Source organism: Vipera ursinii (genome assembly GCF_947247035.1).
Source record: "Vipera ursinii genome assembly, chromosome: 9".
In the NCBI taxonomy this organism is placed as follows: Eukaryota; Metazoa; Chordata; class Lepidosauria; order Squamata; family Viperidae; genus Vipera; species Vipera ursinii.
The window spans coordinates 10,732,274-10,754,974 of NC_139523.1; the positions used below are offsets into that span (position 1 = coordinate 10,732,274).

At 41.0% G+C, this 22,701-nt stretch overlaps 1 protein-coding gene across 3 annotated transcripts in view; it reads right to left on the reverse strand.

Moving 5' to 3' along the window:
- Positions 1 to 22,701, reverse strand: part of RUNX3 (RUNX family transcription factor 3) — a gene marked incomplete at its 3' end in the record, with an annotated part of 235,263 nt that overhangs the window by 137,682 nt on the left and 74,880 nt on the right. The window contains exons 3-5 of one of the 3 annotated variants that reach the window (XM_083369777.1): positions 15,049 to 15,131; positions 13,579 to 14,314; positions 12,883 to 12,996 (exon numbers count right to left, since the gene is read on the reverse strand). In XM_083369777.1, coding sequence (XP_083225903.1) covers positions 12,883 to 12,940 — 58 coding nt within the window. In that variant the 5' untranslated portion in view covers positions 12,941 to 12,996; positions 13,579 to 14,314; positions 15,049 to 15,131. Of the gene's footprint in view, positions 1 to 12,882; positions 12,997 to 13,362; positions 14,315 to 15,048; positions 15,132 to 22,701 lie in introns of all 3 variants that reach the window. The other 2 variants (XM_083369775.1, XM_083369776.1) reach the window with 2 other exon arrangements.

Here is a 22,701-nt window from a genome sequence, read left to right on the forward strand (position 1 = left end):
CATTTTGCAGAAGGCGGCCTGATTGTTTCGCCACATGTATAACTCGGTCCTAGCAGCATTAGGAGTGGGATCCATTTCCAGTTATATTTTGCAAATCCTATGTAATCCTTCACAAACGGTTCTTTTTTTTTTAACTCTAAATTGCCTTGGGGTCCTCCTACCAGAGTGAAAGCAGCATTTACAAAGCAGCAAGGTAAATAAACACACCATCTCTCTCCCGAGGTAAATGCTCAAGCTCCAGGGTTTCACAATTAGATCGGCACAGCTAAGTAATTTTTGACTTTGGATTGAAGGAGCTGTTAACAGGCAGTCTTTAGATGGGCATCATGCGCTGCTTCACTTAGTTTGGAATGATGTGGTAAGCAAAGGTGGCTGAGTTTGGGAATTATCCGGCACTGAGCCTTGCGTGATTACGGGTAGTTTTCAACTTATAACCATTTGTTTAGTGATTGTTCAAACTTACAACAGCACTGGAAAAAGTGACTCGGGACCGTTTTTCATACTTACCATGGCAGCATCCCCATAATCATATGATCAAAATTTGGACATTTGGCAACTGGCTCATATTTGTGACGATTACAGTGTCCTGGGGTCGTGAGATGACCTTTTCTCACCTTCTGACAAGCAAAGTCAATGGGGAAACCAGGTGCACTTAACAACCGTGTTTCTAACTGCACTGACTCACTTAACGGTGGCAAAAGATAGGTCATCAAATGGGACAAAACTCACTTAACAACTGTCTTGTTTTGCAATGGACATTTTGGGCTCAATTGTGGTCACAGGTTGAGGATTACCTGATCACTAAAGACAGTGCTGATTCTAAGGGAAACCCAGAGGCCTAGCTTTTGAACAGGGCCAAGTATGGATGTTCCACATCTGCCCTGGAAAACAATAGGACAAATGCATTTTCTCTGTTTTCCTTAGAGATTTCAAAAAAAATATTTTGGGTCATCATAGTATTGTGTTGGTCTTACTGATATGTGATGACCCCCCTGGATGCTTCTCCAGATACTTCTCCAGGTGTAAGCTCAGAGGAAAATGAACCAGTTCCAGGCACATCTGGTCAATGGCTCTGCCATCTGAGAGGGAGTTGGCTGAAGCACAGCTGCAGCAGGACAGCCCTGAGGCTTCAGGTGGGAAAAGCATGAAGCTGCAGCTGGTCAGTGATGAGGAAGAGGAACTGCCTTCTGCACCTGTTCCAAGGACACATAGGGCATAGAAAAGGCAGGAGCAGAGAAGGTCAGCCAGATTACTCGTGAGGAGAAAGCCTCACCCTTCTTGATGGCTGCATTGGAAGCTGGCTATTTAACACAGCAGACAAATGGAAGTGATGCTGGGAACAATGTATTCATTTCCTAGCCATGTGTTTTCTGGTCACTGTGATTCTTGCCTTCCTTTGGACTGACACTGTACCTTGACTTGGATCGTGCCTTGTGAAGTCTGGACTTTTCTTGCTTTGTGAACCCTCTTGTATTGTGGATTTAATTTTGCCTGGTGGATTTATTTTAATTGGGAAACTTTCAAGTGCCTTGTAACTCATTGGCCATTGCTCTGTGGACCAGCATTGGTCTGCTTGTGGCTGGACCTAATTGGGATAGTTCTGGGTTTTTGGTGAAGGGAGTTGCGGGGGAATATTCATAAACCCACTAAACCACAGTTACGTGTGTGTATGTGTGAGCGGGACAACACACAATACTCAGGAAGAAACCATTTCTACATAAAGGAATGTACAAAGTTGCCTTAAGCTTAGTTTGATTATGCTGACTTGCACTAGCAACATCTCTTTGATCTGCTTCCCTAACCCTTTAATTCAGAGCAGGGCAGCCTTCCAACCAAGGACCCCCAAAACTCTTTTTTTTGTGTGTGGATCTTGGAACTATGACTGACCAACTGACTGGCAGCGATGTAGTTTCCCATTCTTCTGAGCCAGAAAACACATAAGGCCTAACACAATTTAAACTTCACTAAGAAATACCTTCCTGAATTCACAATGTTCTGGAAACTTTCAGTATCTCAACAACATCATTTCCACCTACAGAAGTCCTTGTAAATTAAGGGAAGCCCTTGCCCCTTCCTGACCCAAGTTGTCAAGCCTGCTGTACTGTAGAGGCCACAGGCTACACCCTGGGCTTTTCACCTGTGAACCTGCATGCAACACCTGAGCTCTAGCCTCTCCCCTAACGGAGAACCACAGCCCATGAGCTTCACTTTCATACCTTTGCCTCAGGTAAAAATAAACACAATTCCAATTTTATAAATTAATTTTTCTCTCCAGTATCAAGGGAGAGGTGGAAAGAATGAGTTGTCAGAGTTACAACTCTGTATCTCATACTTGCAGGTAAATGCCATCTATTTCTACAGCATTGGTTCTTGGACAAGCTCTCAGGATGCCACCGCCAAACAAGCATCAATTTAAAAATGCCATAAAACTGGATCGTAATGTCCATACCTATATATTACGGAGGCACCTGAGAACTCAAATTGGGCCAATTCTGAATCTGTTCAATTAAGTTAATCTTCATGATCTCTTAATTCAACATTATTAAGCGTTATTTTTGATAGAATGCTATTGTGGGCCATCATTTATTATTTATAATAAATGTTTTAACATTTTAATGGTTTTTTTTTACCTTTTTAAATGGTTTTTTTACTGTTTTTTAAATTTAAATTGTAATACATTACAGGTTTTGAATTGTGAACCGCCCAGAGCTGCTTGCTGAGATGGGCAGCTATAGAAAACAAATAAATAAATTTATAAAAGTATTTAATAAGTGCCAGTGGCATAATCCAAGGAACTGGTGCCCATGTTGCCTGTCTATCTGTCTGTCTCTTTCTTTCTTTCTTTTTCTTTCTTTCTTTCTTTCTTTCTTTCTTTCTTTCTTTCTTTCTTTCTTTCTTTCTTTCTTTCTTTCTTATAGCTCTACAGTTATAAAGTATCTCTATCTGTAAGACACAGCTTGGCTGAACATTCTGACTAAAACTGTGCCAAAATTTGCCTTGTAAGTATTTAATAAGTGCCAGTGGCATAATCCAAGGAACTGGTGCCCATGTTGCCTGTCTATCTGTCTGTCTCTTTCTTTCTTTCTTTCTTTCTTTCTTTCTTTCTTTCTTTCTTTCTTTCTTTCTTTCTTTCTTTCTTTCTTTCTTATAGCTCTACAGTTATAAAGTATCTCTATCTGTAAGACACGGCTTGGCTGAACATTCTGACTAAAACTGTGCCAAAATTTGCCTTGTAAATACTAAGAAATTTTCTTCCGTCGTGAAGAAAATGTTTTTCTATTTTTCTGCCTTTGTCTCAGGGTGCTTGAGAATTTCTTTCAAATTTCTCTGGAGTTTCTGAGCTACTTTATTGTTGGAGATCACAGAGGATGCAAATTTGGTGTTGATAGTTCCTGTTTTATATCTTTCCGTCCCTGGAGGCCTTTCTGGCTACCTACCTATTCCAGCCTGAAAAAACGCTCAAGACTCATCGCTTGAAATTTTCACATTCACGCTTGAGAAGGCAGGAAAATTATACAATGAAAGGTGAGAAACAGCCCCCTCGTAACAAATTGAGTGCAAGAAAACCACATTGCACCGTTGGGAATGTTCTCCTCTTTTAAAGAAAATTTCAAAACAAGCTAGTGAATGAAAACTAGCAGAGGTAAGATATGTAGAAGGGATGGTCTGCTTAGAACTACTGTATACTGGAGAGGAATTTCACATTTTATGCAAAGAATGACTCTTACTCAGTTAAAAAATTAACACAAGGTTAGTCAAATAAGGAACCTGGAAATTTTGGTTTTCAATCAAGTTTTCACAATTTCTGGAATGTATCAGAGTGAGGAAAGTTGTAGTACTGTATTTAGGGAAATGATTAAATAATTTTGGAGCAACCAACAGAATTGGCTGTCCTACTGATTCACGTAAATGTTTCAAACAACAATGCCTCATTTAAATGGCATTAAATAAGAGCAAAAGTAGTTAAAATACCATTAATACGTGGAGTTCCAGTTTCTTTCATACTTTTCACTTTTGCCATTTTAAAAACAAAATATTATTCAGCAGTGGGGTGGGAGAACACGAAAAAACCCTGTTCCTATGATACGAGTAGTCTCGACTTATGACCACAATGGGGACCAGAATTTCCATTGTTAAGCAAGGCAGTTGTTAAGTGAGTTGTGCTTGATTTCACAACCTTTTTTGCCACTGTTGTTAAGCGAATCAGTGTAGTTAGTAATCATGAAGTCGTTAAGTGAATCCGGCATCCCCCACTGACTTTGTCAAAAGCCAGCCTGGAAGGTCGCAAATGGGGAATCACATGAGCTTGGGATGCTGCAACCATCTTAAGTGCATGCCAGTTTAAATTCAGTGTTGGCTTTTTGAATGAAGTCACCAATTTGAATCAGACCCAGCCTCAATTTGCACATCCTTATATCTCCATCACTACATGATGGATTTCAACCAGATACTTCATCTTGCAATTGGGTGAATAAAAACACAATTGCTGCCATCTCACGGCTTGCTAAGGACAAGCAAAGCTTGTTTTAGCTTAAGATATAACAGGTTGTGTGAACCTAGATGCCTGGGAGGGAACAGTCCCGACCCAGCCCTGTTTGAGTCACCCACTGTTCCACTGTGAAGTAAGATTCAGAAATGGACTTTCCTCAATCAGTTCATATTCAAATCCTAATGCCCCCTTTTTGTTTTCACTCAGAACGGCTTTTCTTCTACAATTTGTCTAGACAGCAGACAGAAAAATCAGTAGGTTCATTCATCTTCCTTCCAGTGGGTGCCTGCTTGAGATCTTAGCACCAACTAATTATACAAGCTATGAATTTATAGAAGTTAAAGAGTCCAACCTTCCTGAATGGCACCAAGTCCCAAAAGTGTGTAATTTATTTTTGCAGAGATTAAACATAAGGGTATTAAAAAGAATCAAGTTTTAAAAACGATCAGCTCTCAAGTTTCAAGTTTATATTTTAAAACTTACACAGTGGAGCTCTTTCATTACCTTTTGGACTTTGACAGCAAAATCCCACCAGCAAACCCAGAAATTACACCAGGAGTATTCAAAGCTTCAAAACCATAAAATAAAATAAAATAAAACAAATGGATTCCTGTAACTGGGAGTTTGAATCTCAAATTGCCTACTCTGACTTTTTGACATGGCATGTATTAGAAACATTTGGAAGAAATTCAACATTCTCTAACGTTTGAGTTAAAAACTGAAACTGCTATCATTTGAATGCAGTTGAAGTGCTTCCTGAGCAGAGTTCTTGTTTCCATTAAGCCGTATAAAATGCATCCAAAGCATCACTGTGTTATCATTTAAATGATTCAGTGGAAATCTGAGCTTATGTGATGATGTGGAAAATATTCTTTAGGCACAAAAATAGCCTTTTGCAAACACGAGAAAGGCTTTTTAAAAGGGACAGAAAACTAAAATGCCGGATCTCACAATCTTTAAATAGTCTATCAAGATCCAGACTAGTAATTCTCAACCTCGGCAACTTTAAGACATGTGGACTTCAATTCCCAGAATACTCCAGTCAGCCAGGTTAGCTGGGGAAGTCTGGAAGTTGAAATCTGCACATCTTGCCAAGGTTGAGAAATATTGATCTAGAAGATCTTTCATTTTTCACTGAATTCAGATTATACTCACTACAGTTCTTAAACTGTAGCTTTAACCATTTCTAATGTCTAATTTTTTTTTCACTGCAGTGAGACATGGGTGAATTTTAGTTTTGAACATAAGTATTTTTTCTTTTTCTACTTTGTATTTGAGTTGGGAGATGGTAAACTGGAAGGAGAACGAGAAGCTACTGGAGAGACAAGATTTTTTTCCACTCTTGAGTGACTTTAGGCTGGGAAGTTTACAGATAATGATGATTAGAATTTTTAATTTTAATTTTATTAGATTTATATACCGCCCTTTCCCAAAGGACTCAGGGTGGTTTACAGAGGGCATTTTAAAATCACACCAATACAAAATACAAAAGTTAAAAAACAATTAAAAAGATTAAATTATCCCTGAAAATAAAAACCCCAGTTAAAAATTCTCAGCCTGGGCCGGAGAGCTCAAAGAGCCAAGTCTTCAGGTCCCGGCGGAATGAACGCAGGTCAGGGGCAGTCCTGAGCTCCACGGGCAGCTGGTTCCAGAGGGCAGGCGCACCCACAGAGAAGGCCCTCCCCCTGGGTGTTATCCGCCGGCAATCTTTTACCGGCGGCACCCTGAGAAGACCCTCCCTGTGTGAGTGCACTGGACGAAGGGAACTTGATGCTGGCAGCAGGTGTTCCCTCAAATATCCCGGACCCAAGCCATTCAGGACTTTTTAGGTCATCACCAGCACCTTGAATCTCACCCGGAGGGCAACCAGAAGCCAATGCAGCTCGCGGAGTAGAGGTGTTACATGGGAGTATCGGGAAACCCCCATCACAACTTGTGCAGCTGCATTCTGCACCAGTTGAAGCCTCCGAGTGGTCCTCAAGGGCAGCCCCATGTAGAGAGCGTTGCAGTAGTCTAAACGGGAGGTCACGAGCGCATGAGTGACTGTGCGTAGGGCATCTCGGTCCAGGTAGGGTTGCAACTGGAGCACCAGGCGAACCTGGGCAAAAGCTTGGATATAGCAGACCCTCATTTCTTGAATTTGAATGCACTAAAGCAGATAATGGACAAGTCTGTTGATCCAAAGTAGTCTGGATGAGGCAATTAAATTTAGATTAATTTTCCTTTAATGTTATTGACAGCAGTGGCAATTTATGTCCTTTGTATAATTACATTGTTATACAAATGATGTTGCCTATTTAATGCTCCATAGGGAATAGGTCACTTTGTCACCCAAATCAGACCATTTCTCCTTACCTAGGACTCCTGCCGCTCCCCACTTAATGACCCCTATTTCTTGGGGTTATGACAGCAATCAGGACTGCCAGATTATCATTGTTATGTGATGTGATCAGGTGACATTGTGCTTTACAATTTAGCAATGTCAGTCCTGTTCCTAATTGCCATTGTACCTGAGGGCTAAGTGTAGGAGTTAAAGTGCCAGGCTAGAAATTGGGAGACTATGAGTTCCAGTTCCACCTTGGGAACAAAGCCAACGGGGTGACCTTGGTTCAGTCACTTGCTCTCAGCCCTAGGAAGGAGGCAATGGCAAACCAATTCTGAAAAGCCTTGGTAAAAAAAACTGCAGGGCCTAGATCAGGCAGTTACCAGGAGTCAAAACAAACAAACATGACTTGAAGGCACAAAAATAAAAATTGTAATTAATACTGAAAGAATACTTGTTTTTCCACTTTATTTTCAATACTCTGAGCCATCTAAATAATAGAATGTCAATCATCTTCAATTAATATTGTATAAACCTTACTGTGTTGCAAAAAGAATATGGATTGTCTTCCTTTTGAGAAAACATTGTGAGTGAAAGCTTTTAACACAGCAGATCTCTAACCCATGGAATATTTTTGGACAGTAATTTTTGTTTGAGTAAATTCTGAGATCTTGCAACAAGGACAACACAATTTCCTGACCCAACAGTGGCCTTCAAGTTATGGTATGCAGCACCTAGAACAGGATGTTGCAGGGTATGGTCAAAATATTCAAGATGGCACACACAACGCACATAAAAAACAGGTAGAGTTTCAGTTGTACCATTAGGGCCACAATCTTGACTTTTTGGACCACACTCTGCAGACACCCTGACATGCAATAAACCATTGCAAACTTCAGTGTGGTCTTTCAATCCAGGGATTTTCTGGCAAATAATTATGCATGACAAAAACCACCCGGACGCTTTACTTTTTCTAATAATTAATACCCAGTCGCCACAGAATGGAGCCATTATGCTCCATGTTGCTCCATTTTTGGAATGGAGGCTACTTTGGAATGTTATTTAATTATCTTTATTCATGCACTGTTTAAACTTATATGGCAGTCCATTCAATAAACAGCTCTGGGAAGCTAACAAACAACAGGAAAAAAGACCCAATAATATAAAAAAAATTAAAACAATGTAAAAAAAAAACCCTTCAACCAATATATAATCAGAACCACTTGCCAAGCTCACCCCACAATATGGCTCCATGTCCATGGAGGAGAACCAGCTTTTGCTGCCTTACAAAAGGCCAGCATGGTTGGGAACATTGGAATTTTTTGGGGGAGGGGAAGAGCTCCATAGGGAAGGTGCAATGACAGAAAAAGGTGCTGTGGTGGATTGTAGACTGGATTCCCAGAAGGGAGGGGCTGCTATCCCAGAGGGCAAAGAGGCAGCAAAAGGTAGTCCTTGACTCATGGCCACAATAAGCAGGGCAGTTGTTAAGTGAGTTTTACCCCATTTTACGACCTTTCTTGCCACGTTGTTAAGTAAATCACTGCAGTTACATTTAGTAACATGGTGGTTAAGTGAATCTGGCTTCCCCATTGACTTTGCCCATCAGAACGTCCTAAAAGGTGATCACGTGACCCTGGGACACAGCGACAATCATAAGTATGTGCCAGCTGCCAAGCGTCCAAATTTTGATCACATGACCCTGGGGATGCCGCAACGGTCGTAAGTGTGAAAAATGGTCATAAGCAACTTTTTTCAGAGCCTTTGCAATTTCGAACAGTGACTAAAGGAATGGTTGGAAGTCAAGGACTACTTGCACTAACGGAACAATCTTCTTTGTATCTTCTGTGGTGACTTGGCCGGGTTATCTAGTTTGCCGCTGGTGGGTCAAGAGTGAAGAAGCAGACTCAGTGACAGGACTGGCAAGGATGTAACAAAAAAAAAACCTGTTTTCAAAGGCAGGGGTGGGAAATCTGTGACTTGCCTATCTTTCTTCTTTGTTGATGTGATCCAAGGAAAAGATAGATCCAGCCAACAAACACAGCTAAGAAGCGAGATTGGGTTTGAGTTTGTGTGTGTGTGAAATTTCCAAAATTCTTCCTGTATTTTCCCTCCAAAAATCAGCTCCAAACCCCTGAGGGCAGACTCAGTCTGTCCCCCTTGAGAGAAGTTCTTTTCGGAGTTAAGACAAATAGCTTTGCCTCTTCCTTCCCTGGCAGAATTCATTGTCTTGCAAAGGGTTACAGCACTGGTTTTCTTTGCAAAACTCACCACTTCTACCAGACACAAAAGTCTTTCCCTGTTGAATTTCTACCTGGGAATAGAAGGCCTCCAAAAACAGGGTATGAAAAACAAAAGACCATACTTATACTAGGATTTAACGAGCAAAGTCCTAGCATTAGAATCAGAATAGAATAGAGCTGGAAGGGACCTTGGAGGTCTTCTAGTCCAGCCCCATGCTCAAGCAGGAAGACCCTTTAAATTAAACCTTTTAGTTTAAAGGACATATGTGGACCATATGTAACATCTGGGCATGGTGGTGGTCCACATCTCCTCTTTAACCCAGTCACTTAAAAGATAAAATAATAACAAGAGCCGTAATAATAGAAATAGTACAACTGTGTCAAAAGAAAGCAAAGATAGTAGTACCAATAGTAACAGGCAGCTTGGGTTTGCAATCCCTAAACAACTGAAGTACCACTTAAACACCACTGACATTGACAAAATCCCCACCAGTCAATTGCAAAAGGCAGCTTTACTTGAAACAACGGACTTCTTCAAACGATACCTTTAATACCATCCAACAACGATCTGCCTCTCCCAAGTCCTTGAGAAGGACTCAATAGGTTGATAAAAAGGCCAAATCCAGTCTTAACATCCGATTATGTTGCAACCAAACATAAGTAGAACACTACACGGAGAATTAATTTCTTTCAATTCTCCAACTTATATGCATCTTTAAAATATGAATCTTGCCCAGTACCTGGGAATCTATAGTGAATATTATTTAGATTTAATATAGCCATCCACTCCAGTGTTCATGCCAACACAGTACAACACGCGTCACCAAAGAGGAAAGCCAGCAGAACCTCATTTCCACAATAGGACAGGCCTACTTGGTTGTATTTAAAGTTGCATTTTGGGGTGGTGCAGAACATTGTGTCAACCTGCTCTAACTTGTGAGCTTTCAGTTCACTATACAGATAGTCCTCGACTTACAACAGTTCATTTAGTGACCATTCAAAGTTAAAACGGCACCGGAAAAACGACTTATGGCCATTTTTCACACTTATGACCGTTGCAGCATTCCCCAGGGTCACGTGATTCACATTTGGATGCTTGATAAGTGACTCACATTTATGACGGTCGCAGTGTCCTAGGGTCACGTGATCCCCTTTTGCGACCTTCTGACAAGCAGAGTCGATGGGGAAACCAGATTCACTTAACAACTGTGTTACTAATTTAAGAACTGCAGGGATTCACTTAACGTGGCAAGAAAAATTGTAAAATGGGGCAAAACACAGTGAACAAATTTCTCACTTTGCAACATAAATGTTGGGCTCAATTGTGGCTGTAAGTTGACGACTACCTGTGTTGGGTGAACCAGGAGATTTCCTGGGGGAATCAACAAAGCTTCCAGGTGACCATTTTGATTTTCTTGATCTTCCCTCGGTCATCGCTGTCCTCTTGACTTTTTTGAAATCTCCCTGCTTCCCAGTGAATGCCCTAGTAAGATCTCAGAAAGTGGCTTAATTCAATAGCTAGTATAAGCTGTTTCACAAGCATAAGCCACTCTGCCCCGTATAGTTTCCGACTAACCAAGAATCTCTATATTGTCCTCATCTCTTTCTTTCTTGTCCTGCCGCCTTCGCTCTGTGCATTTGTGTGACATAAGTATGCTTGGGAAAGCTGGTTTCTCAGGATATTATTTGCTCACATCGTTTTTAATTTATTTTAAACCTGTGAATGAACTGCCCTGCAAATAGGGCTCTTTATAAGCGTGCATTGAACAGTTAGATCTCTTTCTGTCTATGGCCATTTGGCCATTAAATAAATAATTGGTCCTCTTGAATCACCAGAGTAGGTGGCTTACAAAGACTTACATTCTTAAAACAATTAGAAGGGGTAATATTAACAGTCATTTACTTTTCACCACATTCTCCCCATGCATTTCAAAAATCTTTTTATGTGGCTCAGTGCTCATTTGTCTTGCAAGCCCCAATAATGCTGGTGGGCCCCTTGGCCTCATAAAAATTGTGCTTCCTTGCTTCCAGTCATGATTTCACATTTATGTGGTTATTAAATTACCTTTAAAAAATCCAAAGCATTATTTCAGTACTTTGTATTTTTTTTTCACTGTAAGACACAAAAATAAATAAAACATGGACTCTGATTTATGCCAGAGTCTTTGGCTCTATTTCTGATAGAGCTGCGAGTCTGTTTGGAGACTGTACCATTTTGCCGATGCAGAAAAATACCATTAAAACTCAGCAGCAGATTCTGAAACAGTAAACTTTCTCCAACTTGGATCATCCAGACGTGTCATACTTCCCACAATCGAAAATGTGAGCCTTGAAATTCAAGACATCTGGAGAGCACCAGGTTAGGAAAACTCAGAGCATTTTTTTTAAAGAAAGCACAATATTGCACAATATACAGGACTGATTGTTGAAAGACACTGTGATGACTGGTACGGATCGTTTTTTGTTTTTTTTTAAAGGAACAAAATCCAAAACGGAAGAGAGGTAAATCCAAGGCTGGAATCTCCAAACATGGCAAATGCTAACCACTAAGAATCCAAGTTTTTACTAAGTTGATGAATCTCCAGAGAGAACTGTACAATTCCAGAAACCTTCTGAGTTTGACTTGCATCTTGGAGATGTCCCCAAAGAGTTTGCTAACAATCAGCATAGCAGACTTAATAAATTTTCAGAAGGCGGCATCTAGTTCTATTAAAGGGATAATTTTGGGATGAAGACTTTAACAGATTCTGTTCGACTATTTTCTACATGAATCTCACAGGGGAGATTGTATAGGTTATATTTGTAGTCTTCCACAAGTAAATTCTTTAAGGAACAAAACGGTAGGACTGGAATCAACCCAATACCCCAGTGTTAGGCTAGGCGTACAATAATTAAGTTATTCATCCTATCTGTAGAAATGCAGAGATTGGATTCAGACAAAACTAAATGTCTTTCAATATACTGCATAGCCAAGAACAAGAAGGAGAATGGATTAAGAGCACACCATCCACGACAATTATTTTGTGTACTTTATTTGGTTTCAGGAAAACCTCCCTGATTATTTTGACATCAGGTAAAGTAGCTGATGAGTTAGTTGATTTGGCTGATTGGTTGTTCAATCGTAACATGCTTTTTTTTATCGCAGACAACTAATTTCTCCAAATGAATAGAAATCCAGACTTCTACAGCTGTTCTTCAATTGACCCAGTTTGACTAAATCAGTACTGATGTCCTAGTTCTAGAGAATAAACTATCAGCTCCCTCAACTAAATCATTTGACTTCAATCAAAGCATGACCGCAAAGTCCTAGATGTGAAGACATGAACCAAACCAAACAAAGCACTGCTTTAATATCAGACTCACAGACCTCGGCCAATGTGACAATTTTCTAGGCAACTTCACAAGAGTGCGCAAGCAAACTCTACAATGGCAGGGTTACTAGATTTGCACTACAAATATCTGGATGGCCATCAGCTGGCTATCTCTTTGCTTCCCTCTAGGGTCCAACTGGGTCATTGCAGTTCAGGTGCTGTACCCTATTTCATGGGCATACACTCAAAGGATCCTTCCACAAACAACACCTTGGAACAGAGTGAATCGCAAAAGTAGAACTTTTGTCATGTCCCTTCCTGCTACAGATTCCCCTTAAGACATCCTCTGTGCAGAGAAGGAAACACTGCTTCCTCCACCGCTCGTTTTGCAAAAGAGTTAGCATCCAACTGAAGACGTGCCAGCAGAATTATTAAAAAAGGCTGTAAGATGAAGCTCCCTTGAGTGACAAACAACGGTGCTTCCTGCCTTGAAGGAGAGGAGGAGAGAGCTGTACTCACCACGCAAGAAGACTGGAGAATAGGTTGTAAAGGAATCGAACATGCTGTTGGATGCCATGGTCCAGATCTATGACTCAGACTGTCTTCCAGCCAACCTTTGCGGTTTGCTTTACTCTTTTTAGGGGGAGAAAACATAAAGAAGATTCAAATGAACTGCAGAGTGAAAAAAGAAAGAAAGAAAAAAGGGAGGGTGGGGTGAGAAATGAAAGAGAGAGAGAGAGGGGAAAAAAAGAACATCCCCCAAGAAGTTTTGTGCCTGCTTATAACTAAGAAGCTGATTCCTCAGCACCGCAGGAATGTTTGAGCCCAAGTTTTTCAATAGAAGCATATGCGTGCTGGATCCTCACTAGGATGAAAGGGGAGGGGAAAGCCAGTGAGGTTTTTCCCAAAGAGAGAGGAGCCTCCCCCACACCCACCATGAGCATCTCTTGGAAGATCAGAATGAATGAATGAATGAATGAATGAGTGGATGGAACTCACCAACACGCACAGCTAGTGTGGGGGGGAAACCCAGGCAGGAGACAGACCTCCCTTTCAAAGTTGAGGGTCCTCGTCTAAAATGTGGAGGACCGAATTTACTTGTGGTTCGGCTGTTGCCTCTGAGGGCTGACAAGAGTGTCAAACTCAATTCTACAGGGGTTTCTGAGACTGAAACAACTTCAGCTCAATTTTCATTGACTGGGAGAGACCTGTCACCTGATTCATGATGTCATCAGGGCCTGCAAAAGCTTTGTGGCTTCTACGCATTTCTCTCTCTCTCTCTCTCTCTCTTCTTCTTCTTCTTCTTTTTAAACCCCACACTGTGGGATTTTCTTGGGTTCATAGGAGGCCTCCTTTGCAATTTGTATCGAGTGATACTGAGAAGCAGACTGGTCCAGCTGTTAGAGAAGGCTTCTTTTTTTTTTTTTCTTCAAGAGTTGATGCCGCTGCTGCTCTTGTGGAGGGAAGCATGACGAGAACTGTGTGTTTCCGACTGAAGTAGGGAGCCATTTAGTATTCAGTGGTTTTGGCTTTTTTAGCCATTTCTTTCTTTTTTTCCTCCCACATTTACCACTTGCCTGCATCTTTCTTCTTCTCCTCCTTCTTCTTCTTCTCTTAAAAAACACCAACAGCAAAATCCTTTCCATGACTTCCTAGCTCCTCTGGCTGACTGTCAGTGACTAGTTCCATATGTGTTGATGGGTGGTTCCCTATAGAGAGATTTTCTGTGAATTAGGCCCCAGAATATGAAGCACATGCTGCAGAATAAACACTGTCCTCTGAAGAGCAGGAATGGTGGCTCTTCATAGGTTTTAAAGACACAAGGCATCGAATTCCACGTGGAAGAGTTAGAGCACGACGGAGAAAGACCTACGTGGAGTCAAGAGGCCTAGGCTTCAGCGGTGAAAAAAGGGCTCCAGCGGCTTCGCAGACGGTGATGGAAAGACACATCCTGCAAAAGAAAGAGTACGGGATAGAGCGAGATTCATTTTTTAAATTATTTCTGACCCAGCACCCTGTATTTAGAGCGGTGTTTTTCAAACTTGGCCATTTTAAGATGGGTGGACTTCAGCTCCCAGAGTTCCCCAGCCAGAAGTCTGGGAGTTGAAGTCCACACATCTTCAAGTTACCAAAGTTGAGAAATACCGGTCTTGGTGCTTGAAAGAATTTCTGTGCTGCGGCTTTTGCCCTTTCTGGTTTTCTGCAAATCTAGTTTCTTCCATTCCTAGGAAGTCTTAAAATGGGAGGGAGGGGTGATTTTTAAAAGGCATTTTACTGTTTGGCATTGACAAAGAATCTCAGGCTTTATCTAGCTTAGTTTTAATCACTCTTCAGCCTCCTTGGCTAAGGTGATTTTCTGATTCGACAAAAAATCCCAGACCAAGAATTTTTTATAAGATCTTCCCATTATTTTCATTCAAGAGTTAGATACCAGGGAATTTCCAGGCCTCGGTGAAAGGAAGGTTACACAGTATCTTCTCCTCCTCCAGGCCCTTTTGAAACTAAATGCCAGAAACTATTCAGGAGAATTTCACTAAAATGTTCTGTTTTTCAAAAAATAATCCAAAGCCATTTCTTTCCCATCTCATTAAGCCTCACTGGGCACTTTAGAAATGCAGAAGGAGGAGCAAATGAAGCTTTGTTGAAAATAATTTGTCACTTTTTTAAGGAGAAAACGTCTGTTACCTTAATTAAAAATTAAAATCTGTTGAATTCCTGATAGGGATGAGGGAAATTTTCATGCTCCCATCCAAAAGTTTCACTTGAATCTGCACAATAAAAATATATATATCATGCTTCATGAATATTTTACATAGGAACATATATAAAAATATACATTTCTTCATATATTTTCCCTCACTTTAAAACTCATTTTTACATCCCTAACAATGTACGGACTCAAATATTTTTTTGATCAATTGGCAGAACAAGGCATATTTTGGAATAGTCACACAAAACGGAATATGGAGTTGTTTCAATTCACACAGAAACCATTCTGCAAATCTGTTTAGCTCCTCCAAGAATTTGCAAAGTCGTGGACCTCTAGTGTTGCTACAATAATTGCTACAGTTTTTTTTTTAAATCATTCACTGTATTATAAGTTTTAAAAAGAGTACACAAAAATACAATAAACTCCAGAGTACAAATACTAGAGGAAGAGAACAATTAATTTGTAGGCTACCTACAAATTCTGGAGTTTGCCTCCAGAACTTGTAGGTATCCTATCACTGGAGGCTTTTAAGAAGAGATTGGACAGCCATTTGGTAGGAGCTCCTACTTGAACAAGTGACTGGACTAGAAGACCTCAAAGGTCCCTTCCAACTGTGCTTTTCTGCTCTTCTGAAAGCTTTCTTTTGAATATCTGACTATTTTTGACCATCTGCTTCTGTGATGCATAGAGGAAGTTTGGAGATACCTGAGGACGTTTCCTTCTGCTCTCACCACAGTACAAACATTCTTCTACCAGATCTCAACTTTTCCACACCATATCTTCCTCTTTGGTGGTGCAATATTACAACATTGCAGAGCTGCAAGTCATATTCATAACTCTTGGCCAGGTCCTAATGAAAAGCTAAGAGGAGAAGTGGCGGTTCAAGATTCAAGCCATTCAGTTACTCAACAGTGAGATGGTTGGCATATAAATTTAATAAATAAATGAGTGGTCAGAACACTCAGATGGCTTGTTTTTCCTTAACACACCTGTCCAAAATGCCTTATTCCTCCCCGCCCCTGCAGAGGATGACGTAGGGGAGATATAGAGGTCTTCTTTCTTTTAGAGATGGCATTGGCAATCAAAGGTTTCTGGTTTTTTTCAACTTTCAGAACCCTCCAATGTGACTGCAAAAAGCCTAATGTCAAGTGTGGGAAATCAGGAGCCAACATGGTTCAAATGAATACAGGTTTATTGTATGCTAATGTTCTCTGCAGGAAACTGATTTACTAACGGTCAAAGCGAATTGGTAGCAGATTAGGGTAATTGAAATTCAAGGTAGATTGGACTTAGATCTTTTGTGGGTGCAAAGGAACTCAAGACTGATGACATACCTGAACCTCGAACTTAGCCTGGTTATCTCCTACACCAACAGCAGAAATGTGCCTTAAGGAGGAGCAGAACCACTTCAAAAAGGTATTTCCCATTACTATCTCCTGCAAGAAGGAGCAGGAACAGGGCCCAGAAGGATGCTCTGTTTCATGGTATCAAATGCTGCCAAGAGTTCTAATGGACCCAGGAGGACTGCACAACCATTATGCATATCCTAAAAACAGTCACCCGGCGCAGCGCCCAGTTTGTAACTACCCCATATCCAAGTCTGAAACCACACTGGAAGGGATTGAGATAATCTATTTCACCTAGGATTTTCTGCAACCTTATCTGAAATCTTTCTTAAACAGTGAAGGTTGGAGATAGAGTAGTACAGGGGTCCCCAACCTTTTGGGCACTAGGGACCTGTTCCATGGAGAGAGGTTTTTCGGCAGACCGGAGGGTGCATGGTTTTGTGTGCTGCCTGCATCCTGCAGATGGGGCTTTGCTTGTTTCTGCAGACCGGTTGCTGGCATGCCGCGGCCCGGTACTGGTCCACAGACCGGGGGGTTGGGGACCCCTGGAGTAGTAGATATCAAAGGTAGCAGGTGGCTACAAGTGGCCTTTTCAGCAGATGATGTCTGCAGGGCAACATGATACCTCAGTGGCTTGAGTTCCCTTTTTGAAGAAGGCTGGACTGTGAAAGTGACTGTTGCAAGACCATCCACTGAACTTTTCCATGAATGCATGGATTTTGTATACAGAGTGGCCATTAGAACAAAATACCGGCCTGAAATCCTGAATCTACTTTCATTAGAGGAAACCTGACATAGTTTTTTCAATGTTTCTTCTAACTGGTGCTCCAAAATCGTTTTCCTAGATCTGAGCCATACAGATCTGCAGAATATCGGACAGACCCAAACTTGCCTGGGAATCTGTTTTGGTCCAATTCCATTTTCATAATATTTACAGGGTTAGGGACTTTGACACCCTGTATTCATATGGGTTTTCCTATCCTTTCTTGTTCTTCAGAGCTCCTCCTTCTTGGCTAAATCGCTGCATTTTTTCCCATGGGTGTGTCTCGACAAAACCTAAACATTCCAGTTTTGCTCACAAACTCAACCCTAAGGGTTGATTATGTGGTGTAGAAAATGATGGGTGTCCTGTATGTAATGTATCAGTGAATTTAACATGGCATTTAACAGCTACCCCAAGTTTCATGCACATCTCTGCAAGATATATAAGAAATCTGCTTACGTATTTATGCCCTGATTCTCTACATAATTATTCAAAACAAAATAAATCTTACTGAGGTCAGTAAGGGTTTACTCCCAAGTAAGGGAACAAGTGATTGCAGTTATGGTCAGCAGAACCAGGCAGGACCAGAATCAGAAAGCGCTTAGCAGAGTCATGGAAATTAGAGAATAACTAGAGATGGTGACCTTTGGGGAAACAGGGTCATATGGTCTAAACTACAAGATTATCCAGGTCCTCCTATACACACAATATCTTATGGTATCTCATAAGATTAGCAGGTTCACACAATTTCCACCATTTCTAATTCTGTAACATTTCCCCCCTAAACCAATTCCAGAGAATTGCAGGCATCATTTTGAGTTGCAATAAGGGCTCCAAGATGTCCTTAATGTGAAAACAGCTTTATCACATGTACAGTATGTTCCCACACAGGTTACAAATACCCCATGATTAGCCTTAAAATAATTGTAAAGATGCAGTGTTGCTGTTCAAAATATCACCTTGTGAGAGTCATTTCTCATAAAATCACAAGCATTAAATCTGATTATGGATCAATCTGTTACCAAACCTAGAAATAAGAAATGTCAGAATAACATTTGGAAGGGAACTTGGAGGTCTTCTAGTCCAACCCCGTACTCATGCGGTTGTCCAGGCTCTTCTTAAAAAGCTCCACTGTTATATCTGTTTCCAATTTCTATTTCTCCCTCCCTCCCTCTTTCTTTTTCTCTTTCTTTTCTTTCTTTCTCTTCCTTCCTTCCTTCTTTCCATTTTCGTTTCCTTTTCTTTCTTATATACCTGCTTTATTATTTTTATAAATATCTCAAGGTGGCAAATATATATAATACTCCTTCATTCTCATCTTCTCTACAACAACGATCCTATGAGGTGGGTTGGGCTCAGAAAGAGAGACAGGCCCAAAGTCACTCAGCCAGTTTTCATGGATAAAACAAGACTATTGCTCACAGTTTCCTAGCCTGGTGCCTTAACCACTATACCAAGTCAGGGAATACGTTCAGATTAGTTTCCTGCTGTACCCTGGCATTCTTTCTTTGAGTTAAAAGGTAACATCTTTTTCACTAAAATATGGAGGGTTTTTTTCCCCAACACCAACACAAAGTAGATTTTCTAAAATAAGAATATTATATATCAGGCAAGGAGGGAATGCAGCAAAAGACTCTCTGCTTGCCATTTTAACCAATATGCCACAGGAAACCACTAAGCCTAAACAAGAACTTGATACCAGGCTGAAAGCTCACCACTGTTGCTTTCCAAAACTGGCAGCACCCCAAACTCTGGATGTTTTAAACTTCTGTGGGTGTCAGAACTGGAAGGGAGGCAATTACTTTTTCTCTCTGTCCTTGTTTCTTTAGTTATAATTTTAAAAACTCAAAATTTTTGCTGTGCTCTCAAACCCGTCTGCACTTCTTCTAAAAAGTCCATGTCCCTTATTTTTGTTAGCTTAGACGAGGACTGATAAAACTACAGCTTAATGTTGTATATTTTCGTATTTTCTATCCTAGATCAGATTAGGAAGGAAAGAGGAGAATTAGCCTCCACAGCTATACGCATCTTCGTAAAGAAATCCACTTGTTCAAAAGACGTCCATGTCTGCAAACCATTTATCTTACCCTAACCTGTCTATATTTAAGTGCAAGTTCAAAGAAGGTGCATATTTAGAAGAACATCCTTGTATTTTGGGGTGACCTTTTCTTTATGAACATACACTCCCTTATAAATCTAATGTTCCTGCCCCTTTAGGTTCTTGGCTTTTATATATACTTTCTATTTTTAATTCATATATCTTTTACATCTTTTATCTTAGCGTATTTTTAGATAATCATATTTTTTTACTTTGATGTATCCTATGCTTTTAATTACTGTTCCCTGCCTTCCTTATGTTGTTCTATGGCGGTAATAAAGATTTGAATAGCTACCAGATGATTGAAATAGCACAATGCTTGGTCAGCTGTTAGTCAACCAGGTATTACTTTATGTTCTTGCAGAGACCTGATAACCTCAAATGTCTCTTATTTTTAGTATATTTTACTAAACTAATAGAGGTAGTCCTTGATTTACAACTGTAACGGAGCCTGCCCATTATAGGTTGTGAGTCATGATGGTTGTAAAAACGGATCACCCATGTGACTCACCTGATTTTATGAACTTTTTTGATTCTGAGCTTCCAGACTTCCCAAAATAGTGATAACATTAAAACTAAAAGGCAATAGTATAAATATAATACAATAAACAGAAAAGCCACAACACTATCTACCCAGGAGAGACTGAAATGACTTTCTCTTCTCCAAAGCTGCTAAAAATAGCCAGGGCTTAATGGCTTTGTAAAAAGCTAATTGGGTCAGGGCCAACCTAACACCAGGGAGAACAGTGTTTCAGGGGGGGAAAAAACCTGGCCCCAGGATAATTGCTGATGATATTCTATATGGGAGAAGACTTAAGAGGAGCCTTCTGGAAGACATGGATGGGCAAATACAACTGAGAAAGATGGCCTAGCACAGGGGTCCTCCATCTTGGCAACTTGAAGACTTGTGGACTTCAACTCCCAGAATTCCTCAGCTAGCTCTACATTCTCACCGGGCTGGAAAGTCGCTCCTTCGATTTGCACCCTGGAGAAAGTTGGTTTGGGCTTAGAACACTGTGTGAATTCGGCTCCTGGGTGTATATATTAGCTTACGGTGTGGGTTTATCCATAAGCCATGGTTAACTCATGGCTAAGCCCAAGGTGTAAACCAGGAGTCTTCAAACTTGGCCTGGCTGAGGAATTCTGGGAATTGAAGTCCACAAGTCATAAAAGGGCCAGGTTTGAAGAGCCGTGGCCTTGGTTATTGCCTCTTTCAGTCAAGGTTCCTCTCTTACTTTCTACACATGGGCTGAGTCTCCAGCTGTCTTTTGTCAGTTTCATCATCCTGCTTCATCAGGATGAGTAATATTCCTTTCATTTTGGTCAGAAAAGATTAAAGATGTTTAAGGGCAGAAATAATTTATTTGAATCGGACAGGAGGGTTATGTAAACTGGGGGTAAACCAAACCTGGACCCTGAGATGTTTGCAAGGTCAAGGGAAATCCTCTTAGAAATAAACTCTCATGACTGGCTGAGGAATTCTGGGAGTTGAAGTCTACAAGTCTTAAAGTTGTCAAGGTTGGAGACCTCCTGTTCTAGATGACAGTAGACGATCCAGATGTTGGTGTTGTTAGTTGCAAAGTCGTGTCCGACCCATCGCGACCCCATGGACAACGTTCCTCCAGGCCTTCCTGTCCTCTACCTTTTTCTGGAGTCCATTTAAGCTCACGCCTACTGCTTCAGTGACTCTATCCAGCCACCTCATTCTCTGTTGTCCCCTTCTTCTATTGCCCTCAATCTTTCCCAGCATTAGGCTCTTCTCCATTGAGTCCTTCCTTCTCATTAGGTGGCCAAAGGATTTGAGTTTTAGCTTCAGGATCTGGCCTTCTAAAGAGCAGTCAGGGCTGATCTCCTCTAGGACTGACCGGTTTGATCACCTTGCAGTCCAAGGGACTCGCAGGAGTCTTCTCCAGCACCATAGTTCAAAGGCTTCCAGATGTTGCCACACTACAATTCCCATGATCTGTGGCTGTACTAGCTGAGCCTGAATAAAGGTGCTGTCCAAGAACATCTGGAGGTTAAGTCTATCTAGGACAGGCATGTCAAACTTGCGAGGTCACGTGACATCACGCGACGTATCGGAACTTTTTCCCATTGCCGAAAATGGGATGGGCGCGGTTTCTCTGTGACGCTCCGGCCCGTGGGCTGGAAGTTTGACACCCCTGATCTAGGAGGAAAGATTGTTTGAATGGATGTCAAATATCGGATATAATAAAAATGTTAAAAAAGAGGTCTTTAGTATGCTGGTTAACAAGACAGAGGCCCATGCAAACCCCAGGGGGAAAACCTTGAAACAGATTAGCATGGAAAGTCAGAGAAATAAACGGAAACATAAAGACCTGCTTAAAGTGGTTTGAGGCTATTTTGTCTTCCTAGGTTACCAACGAAAGCCAGTCTGGATATCAGGCTTGCTGTTGGACTAGAAAGGGAAGTGAGGTTTCCCGCTCTACTTTCACTCTGCGTTTCCTATTCACAAACGTTGGTATTTGTGAATGCCTTCTTTCATAAGCGTGTCCAGGATGTGTTTCCACATTAGGCAGAGGAAGAGAGAAGGTATCACTCATGCCAAAGGCTTACACTTTCCTGTGCAAAACTGGGACCGCATGCTATGCCTCACGCTTGCAACTTCTGCCTTTTGGCAACAAGACAAGCAGACTGGGCAAGGAAGGGAGAGTGTGATCATCTACATATTGCCAAAGAACCTTCAACCCAAACAAGGAAAAAGAAACCACTGGTTTCTCAGTAATTTGAACAGGAAATTTATCTGGCTATGCACGTTTGTAAATAATTATTTGCCACCTACCTCCTCATGGTAGGAAAGGAGGGCTGGAACTAGAGGAGTTAGTCTAAGTACCATATAGAAATACAAGATGCATACAAGGTACCACTTTACAATGCCTTGGTAAGGCCACACCTGGAATACTGCATCCAGTTTTGGTCACCACGATGTAAAAAAAGATGTCGAGACTCTAGAAAGGGTACAGAGAAGAGCAACAAAGATGATTGGGGGACTGGAGGCTAAAACATATAGGGAACGGTTGCTGGAACTGGGTATGTGTAGCTTAACGAAGAGAAGGACGAGGGCTGACATGATAGCAGTGTTCCAATACCTCAGGGGCTGCCACAAAGAAGAGGGAGTCAAGCTATTCTCCAAAGCACTTGAAGGCAGGACAAGAAGCAACGGATGGAAACTAGTCAAGGAGAGAAGCAACCTAGAACTAAGGAGAAACTTCCTGACAGTTAGAACAATTAACCAGTGGAACAACCTGCCTCCAGAAGCTGTGGATGCTCCAACACTGGAAGTTTTTAAGAAGAGACTAGACAGCCATTTGCCTGAAATAATAATAATAATAATAATAATAATAATAATAATAATAATAATAATAATAATAATAATAATAATAATAAGTAGTAGTAGTAG